The following is a 16780-nucleotide window of genomic DNA, read 5'->3' as shown; positions in this document are numbered from 1 at the left end:
ACACATCCTATAATACAAATTATTAAAAAGTAAAAGTACATCTTAATTGCTCTTGAAATGGATTTTCAATCCCATGGTGTTTGGAAAAAAAAGAAAATTCCCAAAGGAGAAATAGTAAATAAAAAGCATTGGCGCCAAAAAGCAACCCAAAAATCCGTGGGATTCTTCTTCTCGCTCTTTGACTCTCAAAACACTCGATACCAAATCTGGGAATCTTCGAAAACTTGGAATGGAAAAATTTTAGCAGAAAAAAGAAACCAAAAATGCTCAAAAACAGCAAAGACGCCTCGTAAAGCTAATCGCTCGGGGGACTTCGCAGTCGGTTCTTCTTACTCAGATCTCTTGCTTCTTCTTGGCCTTCCAGTTGTCGTGAAATGGCGAGTATGCTACCCACACTCTCTCCGTCTCGCACCACTTGCGCATCCCTCCTTCGCGAATTGCAGGTTCTCTCTTTCTCTCTGCTCGCTTTCTGTTTCATCGCTTTGATCTGTGATGCTAATGTGGATGATCCAGATGTGTGTGTTTTCCTATTTTCAATTTTGCTATGATTTTCTTTTTTCATTCCCGTTTCGTTTGGTTATTGGAGGTAAATAAGAGAAATGGTAACCGAAGCAATCTCTTCGTTTATTTAGGCGATTCTGGGGTAATGATAAAAAAAATAAAAAAAATAAGAAAATAAACTTTGGTTAAATGGTGACTATGAAACCAAAAATGTGAGAATTCCCAAATTTCTTGGTGACCAAACAGAGCTTAAATCATTGCCTATTTGCTTCACTCACGTTGATTTTGACGCTGAAAGCGAATGATTTTATACATTTCTCTTCTCGTTTGGTACACGTAACAATAAGTTTGCGGAGGTGAAACTTAGGGTACCCATTTCCCATTCCAGGCCCCAGTCTCATGCAGGGCAGTTCAAAGCTCCTAACGGTGTCGTACTAGTTCAGTTCAGCTTTTTATTTTATTTTATTTTTAATTTGTTTTCCTACAATGCTCTGAATTCATGCAAATCCAGCAATTTTGCTAAATGTGTAATCTTTTATACATATGGTTTCGTTGTTCATATAGATATTATGGGATGAAATTGGGGAGAGTGACAGCGACAGGGAAAAGACGCTTCTACAACTCGAGCAAGAGTGCCTCGACATTTACCGGAAGAGGGTTGAGAAAACAAGAAAGTACAAGGCTGACTTGCATCAGTCATTGGCTGAGGCCGAAGCTGAAATTAACAATATCGCCTCTGCCCTTGGGGAACATGCCTTCTTTTCAAGGGTTCGTCATTTTTTACACAATTCATGGTCTTATTGCTCCTATTTCCATGCAAAAGATGCATTTCTCTATTGAGTTTTTATATGCCTCCACGATTAGGGACCTTACCATCCGTTTGTACTATATTTTAATATGTACAATATAGCTCACTAATTAAATCATCTTGCATGTAATTGTTGAGTTGGTTTCCTTTTTGTAATGTTTGGAAAGGGAAGAGGCACTCTTAAGGAGCAGATATCTGCCATAAAACCTATATTGGCGGAGTTGAGGACAAAGAAGCAAGAAAGAGTTAAGGAATTTTCAGAAATACAGACTCAGGTTGTTCAGATCTGTGCAGAAATAGCAGGCAATGGTGAACCTAACATTTCTTCTGATCCACAAGTTTCTGAAAGTGATCTGACAGTGAAGAAGTTGGGAGAGCTTATGTCACACCTTCAGGAACTTCAGAATGAAAAGGTTCATTTGACAACAGTGACTTAGAGTTTAAGTTGTAGCATGCGAGTAATAATGAGCAATTCATTTCACTTGTTTGCTCTATTGTTTTGCTTAAATTGCAGATTTTCCGATTACTAAAGGTCAACAGCCATATTGATGCTGTCCATGAGCTGTCAGCTGTGTTGTCAATTGATTCTTCTAAGACGCTTAATGAAGTACACTATAGCTTGACTGATCCCTCGGGTAGTCAATTAAAGAGCATCAGCAACAACACACTTGCTAGATTAACGGGGTTGATCCACTCGCTAAGGCAGGAGAAACAACAAAGGCTACAAAAGGTGACTTAACAGTAGTATGATATCCATAAATTTACTCACGGGTTTCTTTCTCTTATGCATTTTGTTTTACTGAAGTTGCATAATCTTGGGAGGACACTGGTAGAGCTATGGAATCTCATGGGCACGTCAGTTGATGAGCAAAAAGGTTTTGAGCATGTAACTAGCTTAATTTCTTCCTCGGTAAATGAGGTGTCAAGGCAAGGGTGCCTTGCTCTTGATGTCATTGAAAAGGTGATGCTTAATATCTTTAATTTTCAAGAATGGCTTATATTAAGACGATACTATGCAGTAGTTAGTGCTGCTTTATATACTGTTTCAGACTGAGCTAGAAGTTGAACGATTGAATGTTCTGAAAGCCACAAAGATGAAGGAGTTGGTGTTCAAGAGGCAAAATGAACTAGAAGAAATCTATAGAGGCGTTCATATGGATGTAGATGGTGATGCAGCACGACAAATTCTCATCAGCCTCATAGATTCTGGTTGGCTTGACTCTTCTTGCTTTATGTTTATTGTACTTGATCTTAAAAACATGTTTTTTGAGGTAGAAACTGTAATAGACTTGCTATATGGTTGTGCTCACACATATCTTCCCAGGTAATGTGGATCTGTCTGATCTTCTTTCAAATATGGAAGATCAGATTGCGAAAGCCAAAGATCAAGCTCTAAGCAGGAAGGATATTGTGGACAAGGTAGAGAAGTGGAGATATGCAATCGAGGAGGAGAAGTGGCTGGAAGAATACGAAAGGGTAAAATATCTTGAAATTTAGTTTTTCTATTAATTCCAATCCCTTTTCTCAAGCGTAAGGCTGATATCTTGCTGCCAGCTGCTACTATTGTTGGATAATCTATTGACTTTTATGAGTAAAAGATGCAAAATTTTCTGCAAGCATTCCAATTTGTTTCTTGTTTTTTTTTTTTTTTTTTTTCCTTTCATTTTAGCTTTTTATACCATGTTCAGTTTATGTTAATGACTGACTTTTATTTTAATAATATCTAATCCTATGAATTACCTCTTTCACTAGAATTATGGCTTAATACATTGTATACTGACAAGTATCCCAAAAACAAACCGTTGATGTCACAGTTGGCTAGAAGTGTGCTTTTCGAGATGGTATAAAAATAATGCATGTCTTTAGAATTGAAATTAGCTACTGAAAGACATCAGTGAATGGAGTAATATCTGATGCGAGATTGGGGATAAGAATTGATAGATCTTTCGTTATCAGAAGTTTTATCTAAAATATTAGTATGAAATTCTTAGTAGTGCTTAAGAAGACCAATCCCACCACCATTATTGTTTTTTTTTATTCTTTTGTAAGAATTTGAAAGTAGGGCGGATAATGTGTTGGGATGTGGTTGTACATTATTGTTATATACATGACCTAAATATGGCTGCTTGCCACCCAAATATGGTTTTAGAGACCTAGGCAAAATGAGAAAACATAATTTTCATTTTTCATCAACTAACTTGTTCGTTTCATTGTCCAGGATGAAAATCGATATAGCGCTGGAAGAGGAGCACATAAAAATCTGAAACGTGCTGAGAAAGCACGGAATTTGGTCAGCAAAATACCATGTGAGCTTGTAATCACCATTCATTTGTATGATTAGCTTATATATTATTTATAATTTATATAATCATGATTTCAATGATCAAGTTACTTTGTTGTTAAGGTATGCCATACAGCCATTATTATAAAAGGAATACCAACCCAGCTATTGGAATTTCACCACCTTATTTGTACTTAGAAATTGATTTTTTAGTCTTGTTTTTTGGACAAGAGATATTCACAAAGCTGCTATTGTTATCAAGTGGTGGTACTGTTTTTTCTTCCTTTTCGCTATTTTGATATAGCCGTTAGTTATTTATGACCATATTCCTTGTATATGGTCATGTTGTGAGGTTTGACATCTATGTAGTTCACTCACTAAACCCAGTTAGGTTTGCTACTTAATTTCTTTATGGAGATAATAATTTATCTAATTCATTTATATATGCACCTTTAAGACTTGAAGTGTCGTCAGGTGAAATCTGACTCCCCCTTTTTTATAGCTATTTCTGAGAATTTGACTGCAAAAGTAAAAGCCTGGGAGATGGAGAAAGGAATCCCTTTCTTGTACGACAAGGTAATTAACCAGTTTGTAATTGTTTAATGTTCATCCGAGTTAATAGATGCTATAATAAGCATACTGATTTCAAGTTCAGGAACCCATCTTATGTAGCTTGGAAGAGTATATTGTATTATGCCAGGAGAGACAAGAGGAAAAGCGTAAATTTCGGGTATGCTTATAATAACTGCTTTAGGTTGCATATTTGTTTACCGATAAAGAAAAGGATGCATATTTGTCACTGATCTCCATTTTGTCGACATATATATAATGATACATTTCCTTCTGACCTGTCCAGCCGATAATTTTGAATGCCTACCATGGATCTGATCCATCATCCAAGGAATTAATTTTTCCCCCACTAACCTTAATGAGCCATGATTACTTTTTGGAAAATGCAAACACTTGATACTTCCCTGAATAATGTGGAAGAGAAGCTGGATAACTCCTTACTCATTCTGCGTTGTACAAACTTGACATTGCTAATGGAATCAACCCATTGCCTCTCTCTATGCTATACATATATAAAACCATAGTCATACTATCATATTGTTTTCATCAGAGGGTTCTTCAAAGTGATATATCCAAATTGTTAAAAATATACAGGACATATAACTTGTTAACTATGTTGCATGGATTTGGGTATGGATGTTTGGTGTGGGTACATTCAAGCTAGGCTTGTTTTTCTTAAAAAAAATCACCTTTCTCAATATTGCCGCTTGTTGATTTGCCTTTTTTTTTATCTGGCTTGTATTGCAGGAGCAGAAACGGCTGCAAGAACAACTTGCTGCAGAACAAGAGGCCCGCTTTGGTTTGAGGCCCACACCAAAGAAGCCATTGGGTCAAAGCACCAATGTTAACACCATGGTTGGGACTCCCACTGGTCGTCGTTTGGCAACTCCTTCGGGCCGCCGTGGAATATCAGCTGGAAAGGAACATAAAGAGAGTGGCCGGGTCAATAACATAGTTACTGAAAACTACGTCGCGCTTCCAAAGGATGATTCAGTCTCACAGGCCAGTTAGGCTACTCTCTCGTGGTTTTTGACTGATTGTAAATGAGCATGCATCCCCAGCCCCTGGTGCAGTTCCTATAATTTTGTGTTTCTTACGGTAGAAAACTTATAATGAGAAGTACAGATTGGGATAATCATAAATAAGAACATGGTAATGCCTTCACGGCTTTACATTGGAGACCAAATTATTGTGCATTGCGTGAAAGATGCATAATCTATATGTGAATTTCATGTTCAACCATTATAGGATCAGCATGTAGGACCCAGCATTAGACAAGTTTAATATTCATCTTTCAGAGCATCTGTCACTTGTGTTGGAGTGCTTTCTTAGATACAACTTTGTGCAACTACAGCAGCCCCAGCAACCAGAGGTATGCTTACGACCTCTTTCTCAGGAGCATGAAAGTCATGAGTTCCACTTTGATGCCATGGTGCTTGTTTTACAGTTATTGTCAAAGCCATTTCCATTTCCATTCCTCCAATTTAATAGATGGAACTATAATGTTAAGGATTGATCAGAAATTGGAAAATCTTGTGGAAATTAAGACTTTTTGCCTAGTACTTCTGCAACTGCTTCACTTGTACATTATATTTGAAAAATATCAAGGGCAGTGCGCCATTATTATTCTCTAGATCAGGTGGGTTTGAACGCAATCTATTCCATTGTCTTTTTATTTAAATACACACGTATTTAAACATTAAGATAGAACGGTAAAAATGACAAATGATATGTTATTTAGGCGGAAGCGCAATTCTCTTATCCAACAAATAGGAAAAACTGTGACTATATCATTATGATCACACCGAAATGAAGAGTATCGATCGACCAATTAATCTCTGGCTCCGCATGCAAATTTGTGAGAGAAAGTGAGAGTACATGACAAATGATTCTACTAGCTAGCTAGGAGTTTTTCTTTGGAGTCAATTACCTTATTACTTCTGCCCTCATTTACAAGTGGCTAGGATTAGCTAGTATGCCCTCTCATTTTGTCCTTTCATTTTTACCATTCATGTATTTATTTATTTATTTTCCTTACTGATTAAAGAAGTGGTTATATATTAGTGTATTGATATTTTTTTTTATTTTTAAAAAATATTTAAAGATGTTAAAAATATATGAAAAGAAAAAATGAAAAAAATATAAAAATTGAGTTTTGCTTAAATGGCACGCCAGCGATCATTGCTGGTAGGGGTGGGCAGCAGGGGCCCGTTTCTGCCCCACACCCGTGTGGTGGGGCGGACCACCCCGTCCGCCAGATGCACCTGCCCCCGCATCTGGCGCTCTGTCCGGGGGCAGGTGCGGGATGGGGGTGACACCCGCCCTGCATATACCCCGCCCCGCCCCGCATATATATATATATTAAAAAAAAAAAACCGCGAAAGTCGTTTCATGGTTTAAAACCATCTTTGCCGGGTTAATTAGAAATGAAATCCCCGATTCCCTCCCTCGCTCACTCTCAGACTCTCACTTCTCTCATCTCTGTCTCTGCTGCCTCACAGTGACCCAGCTTCGCTCATCTCTCCCTCTCTCTGAGTTTCCGGCGCCGCACCCAGCTACCAGCGTCTCCTTCAACGTTGCCGTGCGCATCCGGTCCCTTTCTCTGCATCTCACCGAAGATCCGAATCCCGAACTCGAAGGTAAGAAACTCAAACCTTATCCTATTTTATTTTGTTGTGATTTATATTTTTAATGGAGATTGGAGGAAGGATGGGGTTTATCGGAGATGGAGGATGGGATTTTTGTGAATTGTGTGTTGTGGAGCTTAGATTGTGCATGTGTTTTGGTTTGACATTTGAATGAGTCCGTGAAATGCATGTGAATTGTGTTTGTTTTCTCATTTCTGTAATTATTTCGGATTGGATTGGATTTAATTGTGTAATTAATTCGGATTGGAACCCCTAAATTAATTTAGGGCTCAAATCCGAAACCCTAAATTAATTTAGGGGATTCAAAGATTGAAACCCCTAAATTAATTTAGGGCTCAAATCCGAAACCCTAAATTAATTTAGGGGTTTCAATTTTTGAAACTCCTAAATTAATTTAGGGTTTCGAAATACCCTAAATTAATTTAGGGGATTCAAAGATTGAAACCCCTAAATTAATTTAGGGCTCAAATCCGAAACCCTAAATTAATTTAGGGGTTTCAATCTTTGAAACCCCTAAATTAATTTAGGGTTTTCAAATATTGGAACCCCTAAATTAATTTAGGTCTCAATGTATAAACAGGAAATTGCATGCCATTAAAATCTGGAAATTAACTTTGTGTGTGTATATATTATCCTCTAATACCCTATTCTAGACTAGTAATGCTAGATATAATTTATACAAGTATACTAAAGATTTTCTTTAAAAAAAAAATGAGATTCATCATTAAAAAAAAATATTATTCTTGTAAGTTTCACATTTACTAATCAAGTTTTTTCTTTAAAAAAAAATACACAAGACTTATCTACTCTAAATATCATTTTTCAACCCATGCATAATACTACATTTTAAAAATTATTTGATGTTATATTAAGAGATGAAGATTTTTAAAAAAAAAATAAATAAATAAAAAGATGTCATTTCTTCGTTAATATTTTTTAATTTGTTGGATGTGGACTTTTCTACCTTACTTAAATAAAGGAAACATTCATATTTTCTTTCCTCATCATGTAGTGAGACTGTGAGAGTGAGAGTATACTTTATTAACAACATATAGTGTATTTGTTGTTAATATACTTTATTACATTTATAACCAAATGATAGTGTGATACTTTTTTTTATTCTACTTTTCTTTTATGTTCATTATATAGTTGTTATGTTTTCTATTATTTCAGATTTCTTGTTTGCTTTAGTTCATGGATGTGCCAGCGGATTTGAGTGCGAGCTCTCCTTTTCAGGCCGAGGGCACCCCTACCCCTACCCCTACACCTACACCTACCCCTCCTACTCATACCCCTACCCCTAGCCCTACGGCACCTTGCCCCACCCCCAAGCCCAGCAAGAAACCTGCTTCAATAGTTTGGAGTCATTTCACCAAACTAGAGGGTGGTGACTCAAGTAACCCCCAAGCCAAGTGTAACCATTGTGGCAAAATTTATGGATGCCACTATAGGAAACATGGCACCTCACAATTAAAGGTGCACTTAGAAGAGCAATGCAAAAAAAGTCCAATATTAAGATCATTACAAGATAAAAGCCAATCTAGGCTAAAAGTTGGACTTCAAAAAATGGCGGATGGGACTAGTGGGGGTGCAAGTTTGAGGGGGTATACTAAGTATGATCCCGATGAGTGTAGAAGACATCTAGTTCGTATGGTCATAATGGACGAGCTACCTTTTCAAATTGTAGACGGGAAAGGGTTCCAAACGTATTCTCACTACTTGGAACCAATGTTTAATATTCTCTCTCGCCACACGGTGGCAAAGGATGTAAAAAAGTATTTTTACATTGAAAATGAGAAGTTGAGGGGTCAATTGGCGGATCAATTTGTTTGTCTCACCACTGACACTTGGACATCGATCCAAAATTTTAATTATATGTCTTTGACTGTGCATTTTATTGATTGCCATTGGACATTACACAAGAAAATTATAAAATTTTGTAAAATCACCAATCATAAGGGTGAGACAGTTGGGAAGGCCTTGGAGGCTTCAATAAAAGAGTGGGGTTTGAGTCGAGTTGTTATAGTCACAGTCGATAATGCATCGTCTAATGATGTTGCATTAGGACATTTGAAAACTTATCTTAGAGAGGCAAATAAGACACTTATGGGTGGTGAGTGTCTGCATGTGAGATGTGCAGCACATATTCTGAATTTGATTGTCAGTGATGGTTTGAGAGACCTTCATGACTCGATTGCTCGAGTTAGGACTGCTGTGAGATGGGTGAGATCTTCTCCTTCAAGGTTAGAGAAATTCAAGGTTGCTGCGAGATCTGCGGGTCTAACATCTAAGAATGGTCTTTGTACTGATATGCCTACACGATGGAACTCAACATTTTTTTTGTTGGAGGCGGCCCAAGAATATAGGCTGGCATTTGCATTATTGGGTGATGAAGACATCCAATATGTAAAATATTTTGATGATCACGGGGGATTGGGGAAACCCGTAGCTGATGATTGGGAAATTGTAACTATTTTTGTAGAGTTTTTGAGGCTTTTTTACGATATCACCATGAGGCTATCTGGAACTTTGTACCCTACATCCAATGTTGTATGCCAGCAAATATGTAGGGTAAAAGAAGAATTAGATGACATGGTCGCGGGTGGTCACATTAGGCTGCGGGAGATGGCATTGATTATGAGGTCAAAGTACGACAAGTATTTGGGAGATTTAACTAGGGCTAATATTTTGTTATATGTAGCTGTCGTCTTTGACCCGAGGTATAAGTTGGATGGCATGATATTTGGATTGGGCCTTGCGTACGGGCAAGTATGGGCAGAGCTTATTGCAGCAAGGGTTCGGGAAACCCTTACTAGATTATTTGATGAGTTTTCCACCCTGCAGGGTGGTAATATTGCGGCACCTACATCTACCCCCTCAGCCTCAGGCTTACAGTTTCCTGAAGTCGAGAGTGGGAAAAGGCGTAAATTGGAGTGGGGTGAGAGGTATGAGCAGACCCCCTTCCTCCGGACTTCTGTAGAGGCTCAGTCAGAGATAGACAGATACTTAGCAGCAGTGATTCTACCATTTTCACGAGATTTCGATATATTAAGTTGGTGGAAGGTGAATGCTGTGAAGTATCCCATCCTTGGAGAGATAGCCCGCACACTTTTGGCCATCATTGTTAGCACAGTAGCCTCAGAGTCGGCCTTTAGCACTGGAGGATGTGTATTAGATTCATTTCGGAGTTCATTAGCTCCTGCCACTGTGGAGGCTTTGATTTGCACGCAGAATTGGATCAAAGGAACTCCAATTCATGTTCCGGATGTTCTTGAATATGAGGAGGCCGACGTCGAGGAGGAGGGTGATGATCAGTCTGGATCTGGTATTTATACTAATTTCTTATTTTCATTTATTTATTTTCATTTATTTATTTTCATTTAATTGGTATTCATTAATTTCATTTCAAATTTAATACTTATAGTGATACATGAGACGGCGTTTACGGCTACCTCCGATGCAGTATGACTTTTGTATTGGACTCACCATTGCCATGGTTTGCATAATTTCTTCCCTAATTGTTTTTTGCATTTAAAACTTTGTTTCATTTTTATAAATTTTTAATTCTAATTTGTTTTATTTTTAACTTATTAATATTTCAGTTTTTTGACTTATTAACTTTTATTTTTAACTTATTGATTTTCAGTCTCACAGCAATCGACATTCGACACAACTCAGTGAACTCACAACTACGGCTCCACCCCAAAATTAATTTTCTTAATTTGCAATTATTGTAATGTTGCTACAATAGTTAATTATACAATTTGTAATATTTATTTTTTTTAGAAGAGTTTGTAATAGTGTAATAGTTTATTAGTTCTCTTCATTTGTATAATTGTAAACTATTTATTGTAGCATAGTGTCTTACTGCCTTAGTGATGAATATTACTTAATTATTTAATATTTAAAACTTAATATCTACTTATCAAAAAAAAATTATTTCTTTTCTGTTTTTAAATTTATATTTTTTTTAATCTAAATAATGGGCCCAAAGGGGCCCAAAAACTGATTCTGGGCCATTTAGGGCCCAGAAAAAAGTACTGGGCCATGTGCGGGGGTGCGGACGGGTGGGGGTCCACCCCCGCACCCCGGGCAGCAGATGGGGGACCCCGCCCCCGCCTATGCGGGGGCAGGGTCCGGGGAAAAAAATCCCACTTCCGCATATGCGGGGGCGGGTGGCGGGGGAGGGGTGGCCCCGCCCCGTAGGGGGTGGGTATCACCCCTAACTGCTGGGCATCAGCCTAGCATTACTCTTACAACTAGGACTCGAAGGAGGATTCAGCTGGAGATGGAACATTAAAGACATGGTAACTATATATTGTTATTTTCAGAAAAATACGAATCATGCTGCATGCACCTTCTTAGCAAAAACTAAAATAATTTGTGAATTTGGAATTACGTACGCCATTCACGTACGTATTATATTTCATGGATGGTATGTAGTCTTAGAGTCTGTTTGTCAATATAATTGTTCTCAAGTATTCTCATATATTTTTATATATTTTCTTCTAAAACATTACTTAAACATAACACATTTTTCAATTTAAAATCTCCAACTTTTTCATTTAATCATTATCTAATCATTATAATTTTTTCAAACTCTAAAACAAAAAACAATACTAATTTTTCAAATTTCAACATAAAAATAACATTAACAAATTATATTCAAACAATATTTTAATTTTATAATATTTTTATTCAACTTTTTCTCTCTCATTTTTCAAAATTCAATAAAACATCTTAACTCAAACCATTTCACTACTAATTACAAATATACTAAGATATTCTAAGTATTCAAACTAACTTTTAATTAGGTTCTATGGATGTAAAGCTAGTTATCTATGGTGAAATCAATGAATGAATGGTAATAAAGAAAGAAAAACTTTGAAGAGGGAATATTATTTTATTGGAGCTGCAAATCATATATGCCATTAATTGGTAATTGAGTTATAACTTATCATTCTCTCATGATCTAGTGCGTATGATGTGAAATCGGCAAATAAAAGAGGAGGAAAATACAAATAAAAACAAGAGATCAGAGATCAGGAGGGAGCTAGGGAACGTGGAAGCAGGTGGTGGGAATTATTATTCGAGTTAGTGTGCTTGGTCAGGGTTCATGATTTCAATTCACTATTGGCTGCTTTTCTTCCTAATTCCTTCCAAACATCAATTAACAGTTCATGTAATATATATTACTTAAAAGTAAGATTGGAAATTACGTACCCAACTTCCCAATAAGATCGAATCAATTAGAAAGTAGTACTATATATATATATATATATATATATAAACTAGCAGTAGGTAACGTCCAAGGGACGTTTGCCTAATTTTCTTTTTTATTTTTTTTTATCTAGTGATTGAGGAAATATTTTTGTAATGATGTTGTAAATTTTTTATTTTTTTAAAAATATTTATGATGATTAAAAAAATACATGAAAAATAAAAGAAAAGAAAAATAAAAAAATGAAATACACATTCAGGACATATTTTCAGACTACTTTTTCGTTAGTTGTAGCAGTTCTCTTTAGTTAATTAAGAATATTATCATATTTAAATTATGTTAAAACTCTAATTATTTATATAGTTATACTTTTTTAAAAATATTTAACAAAATTTCATCATTTATTTAATGATGAAATATTAGTATTTTATAAATTAAATTTGATAATTTATTTATGATATGATATTTATATGTTAATTATCTATTTTAAATTAATTTAAATCAGTATTTAAATTTTTACCATTTAATCAAACTTGGTTACTTTGAAATTAGTGGTACTTGTGTAAAATCCTGTATGGCGTAAGATTTTCTAATTGATAAAAAAAAGCACGTTTGCCACATCTGTCAAATTGAAGAAAAAAATAAAGTGTAATTTCGAATATTAAAATAGTCTAATGTATAAGAATAAAATTATTATTTATTTATGTTCATCATTTATTATGAAATTTAAATTATATTAAAAATTCAAATTAATTAGATAGTTTTTTTCTCTTAAAAATGTACAGTAAAATTTCATCATTTATTTAATGATAAAAAATTAGTATTTTATAAATTAAAGTTGATTTTTAGTGTATGATATAATAAACAGTAATAGGATATGAGAAAAAAACATGCGAAGAAAAAAAAAACAGCTTCTTTATTGTTCATTTAAAACTTAAAAATCAATATTTTTTTCCACTTTTTCTTTCTTCCTCTCTCATTTTCTACACACGATTGCAATATTACGTCGCACATTGGCATTCAAACGGACAAAAAAAAAAAAGGCTGCTTTACTGTTCATTACTGTTGATGAACAGTAATAAACAGTACACATATAGGCGCTTTTAAGTAATAGGCAGATATACACTTCATCTCGACCTTCTCTTTGCACAAAATTAGCTTATATCCAACGCCTAGCTAGCCAGCTCCTTTGCTAATTATTCTGATTTTTTAATTACGTGTATATATATATATATAAAGGAAGAGAAATAAATTATACAAGTTTCAAACAGATAAATTTCACATAAATTTTTGTAAAAAATTAGACTCCATCTTAAAAGAATATATATAAAAAAAAAAAAAATTCAAGTTTCACATCCACACGTATATATAGTATAATATTCTTATAGTGGAAGATTGTAGGAAGATCACAAACCAAGTTAATCAGGAACAAATCATTCACTTATAATGACAAACACCCCCCAAAGAAAACAACAGTATTAATTATTTGAGCCATGCATCCTGCACTGATCTTCACTCTTCATGAAAGAAAAATATAATAAATTCTTAAATCACTAAAAGAAAAACGAGTATTTGTGAATGATTATTTATAACGATAATGACTATTTGTGATGAAAACAGATTCATTTCTACAGGAAATAATTATTTTTGCAAGAAATAATTATCTACAAATAAACAGTTTTCTTATAGTGAATGCATGATAATATCATTATCCACGAAATATATATGTGCATGTGTATACGTGTGTGTATACGTGTGTGTGTGTGTGTGTGTATATATATATATATATATAGGCCCAAATTGTTCTTAATCATGCAAGAATGATTGTCGATTCCTAATTGCCCACATATATACATATATATATATATATATATATATATATATATATATAGGTAGTGCATTCCCATTCAGATTAGCATTGCTAGCTTTTGTCTCGGATTATATGCCTTTTTTTTACTTAATATATATGAATGTTGTTATACCTTTTTTTTTTTTTAATTATTCACGATCGATAAGAAGTGTGTACGTAAGTGGTATTCTCGATCATCAGCTTAAATAAAGAGAACATGATCAGTAGTACTCTAAAGTATGGAAAAGGCAATAATAATATATGCGGAGGATCGACAATATATCGCTGTCTGTCGCACTTTCAGGTGGTCTTGACGTTGGTAATTATCAACAGTACGTACTGGCCCTATATATATATATATTAACTAAATTATTGGCATTAATTAATTAATATCCTCAATTTAATATATATTTCATATAATCGGATGAACTCGATCGATCGATCTCGGATTTTTTCATGACAGATCATGATTATGGATATATGGCCCGCCCGCTATGATGCATATATAATTAATAAATATATATGGTGATTATCAAATTAAAGATCATCAAAGGGGAAAATTAAACAAGGGATTTAATATATTATTATTTGCTTCAGATTTATAAATTGGTTGAGATAATAAGTTTATTATTTCTATATATATATATATATTGTCAAGTGCAAAACTAAACAAATTAAGCAAAATTAAAGAAGCTATTACAATTTTGAAGAAAGAGTAATGGCGATATTTACTTGATAAGTGCATGCATGCACAACTAAGATCAATCGATGCTAATTATAATATCCATATGCATGCATGCATCATGTATGTGAAGAATAAAATAAATTCGATGACGTCTAGTGCCTAATTTATATATAAATATATATATATATATATTATATTGTAAAATATCATAATTAGGTAGTTAGTGTTGAAGAATAATCTTACATTACCTGTGATAATGTCTTGTTGAATAATCACAAATCAATCCAAAAAAATCCTAAATATGAAATATTGAACCCAACAATAACTAGAAAAAAAAAACTTTGAAACAAAATAAATGGTGCATAAGAAAAGCAAAGGAAATATTAAGTACCTGAAAATATTTTTTAATCAATTTGGTTTCTCTAGAGGAACCATCAAATATAACCACCAATCCCAAATTACTGTACCTAAAAGTCATATCCTTTTGAAATTGCATAATCCAATATATACTATTTTTGGGGTCTATTAGCCAAACTGTGGATGCTCTAATAAATGAGTAATCCTCTCTTGTTAAACTGGTTTTATGAGATGATCAGTTAAACCCATAAATTTCTTTAGCTAGTTAACTACATTATTTCATGAGAAAATCATTTTGGAACTATATATATATTTATAATATATGGTGGCAGCTGATCATGAGTACCTAGAATTGGTACGTTTTGATCTGCCATGCATGCATGCACGCACCAACATATCGCATATTCTTGTTAGAACTAATGTTGTTATGAGAATCCTATCTTCCTAATTCATTTCGCATGCATTAATTGTCGTCGGACAATAAATTAATGTATATTTCTACCTACAGATATTATAACTTAATTAGATGCTAATTAGTCGTTAATTAATGTCATGATGTTCTTCTAGATGATTAATTTTAATTACTTTTATTATATATATATTATATGCTTTATTATTGCTTAATGTAGTAGTAGTCATCGTACTCGGAGAATGTCTGCATGATGTCATGTTCTGATTCTTAATTATTAATTGGCCAACAAATTATATATGTCTTAATTAAATTATCTTAATTTCTTTTTCCTTAAATGATTCCGATTTCCATTAGTATATACTTACAGCTTATATATATAACAGAATATTCCATAAATAAATTAAGATAATTTATTAGTACTACTTTATATATAAATCATGCATCAAGAGACTTAAAGTCAAGGAGGGCGGCTTCGTTAAATTCTGCATGAGATCCATTGCATGTATGCATGCATGTATGGTTAATATATATATATATATATATATATATATATATGTATATGTATGTATATATTCTGAGCATCTGATCTTATTGATCGGTCTCTCTTCGATCGTCTATATGAAACCAAAACTGACCCATTATACATCATGTATAAGAACAAATCTAGATGCTTTAATTTCTATCAAATCGTACAAGGAGAGAGAGAGAGAGAGAGAGAGAGAGAGAGAGAGAGAGAGAATATTAAGATCCATGCATGATTTTTCTCAACTGATGAAGTGAAAGCTCAGGGGATTCAAATTAAGATGGCTATTGGAGATATTCTAATTTCATGTAATGAGGAATATTTAATGCAACTTGGCCACCTAAAAATATATGGAACCGTACTTTAGTTTGTTACGATCGAATAAAGGTTTTTATCAAGCAGCTTAATGCACACTGCATGCCCACTTATATATTCTGTAAATCAAGTACTACTACTGCATCCGATCCAGCTAATTAATACTGGGCGGGTGATCAGAGTTTTAATTTATAATATATATATATATATATATATATATATATATATACCCTTAATTGGTAAAAAAATATAAAAATGAGAAAACAAATTATTAAGAATATTAAAATTTATAAATACATGATAAAGAGCATAAAATTGAATATTTGTAAAGAACGAAAAAAGGGAAATACTCTAGCCACAAAGTGATTATACAAAAACAATCTCACAAACTGACATGGATTGATATGATTCGTCAGATTGTAAAATTACTTTTATTATAACGTAAATCTAATGGATCAGATGAAGCCACGTCAATTTGTAAGATTATTTTTGTATAATTCTTTTGTAGATGTAGCAGTCCTCATAAAAAAATTGAGAAATGTAAAGAAAAAAAATAGAATGCATATATATATATATGTTTTATTTTAAAAACTCGTTTCATCTAAAAATT

General features: G+C 33.9%; 1 protein-coding gene across 2 annotated transcripts; it reads left to right on the top strand.

Annotated features, from left to right (window-relative positions):
• The first annotated feature begins 121 nt into the window (after nucleotides 1–121).
• LOC108989334 (65-kDa microtubule-associated protein 5-like) lies at nucleotides 122–5679 on the top strand. Of its 2 annotated transcripts, none has more exons than XM_018962891.2 (11): nucleotides 122–443; nucleotides 1066–1269; nucleotides 1477–1722; nucleotides 1824–2039; nucleotides 2115–2270; nucleotides 2359–2518; nucleotides 2634–2785; nucleotides 3528–3615; nucleotides 4093–4166; nucleotides 4246–4320; nucleotides 4908–5679. In XM_018962891.2, the coding sequence occupies exons 1-11, from the start codon at nucleotides 375–377 to the stop codon at nucleotides 5169–5171; spliced, it is 1704 nt and encodes a 567-aa protein (XP_018818436.1). In that variant the 5' UTR covers nucleotides 122–374; the 3' UTR covers nucleotides 5172–5679. The 2 variants fall into 2 exon arrangements, with proteins under 2 accessions (XP_018818436.1, XP_035545866.1); XM_035689973.1 differs by having other exon boundaries at nucleotides 4263–4320; nucleotides 4908–5008.
• The last annotated feature ends 11101 nt before the right edge of the window (nucleotides 5680–16780 follow it).

The sequence above is a fragment of the Juglans regia genome, chromosome 5 (assembly GCF_001411555.2).
Source record: "Juglans regia cultivar Chandler chromosome 5, Walnut 2.0, whole genome shotgun sequence".
NCBI lineage: Eukaryota > Viridiplantae > Streptophyta > Magnoliopsida > Fagales > Juglandaceae > Juglans > Juglans regia.
Note: the sequence above shows the minus strand (reverse complement) of the source record. Positions and strands in the feature narration are given on the sequence as shown.

Coding starts and splice junctions, on each gene's coding strand:
- LOC108989334 (XM_018962891.2), top strand. CDS start 375: ATGGCGAGTATGCTACCCACACTCTCTCCGTCTCGCACCACTTGCGCA. Junction 2,271..2,358: donor CTCTTGATGTCATTGAAAAG/GTGATGCTTAAT, acceptor ATACTGTTTCAG/ACTGAGCTAGAAGTTGAACG. Junction 4,321..4,907: donor AGGAAAAGCGTAAATTTCGG/GTATGCTTATAA, acceptor CTTGTATTGCAG/GAGCAGAAACGGCTGCAAGA.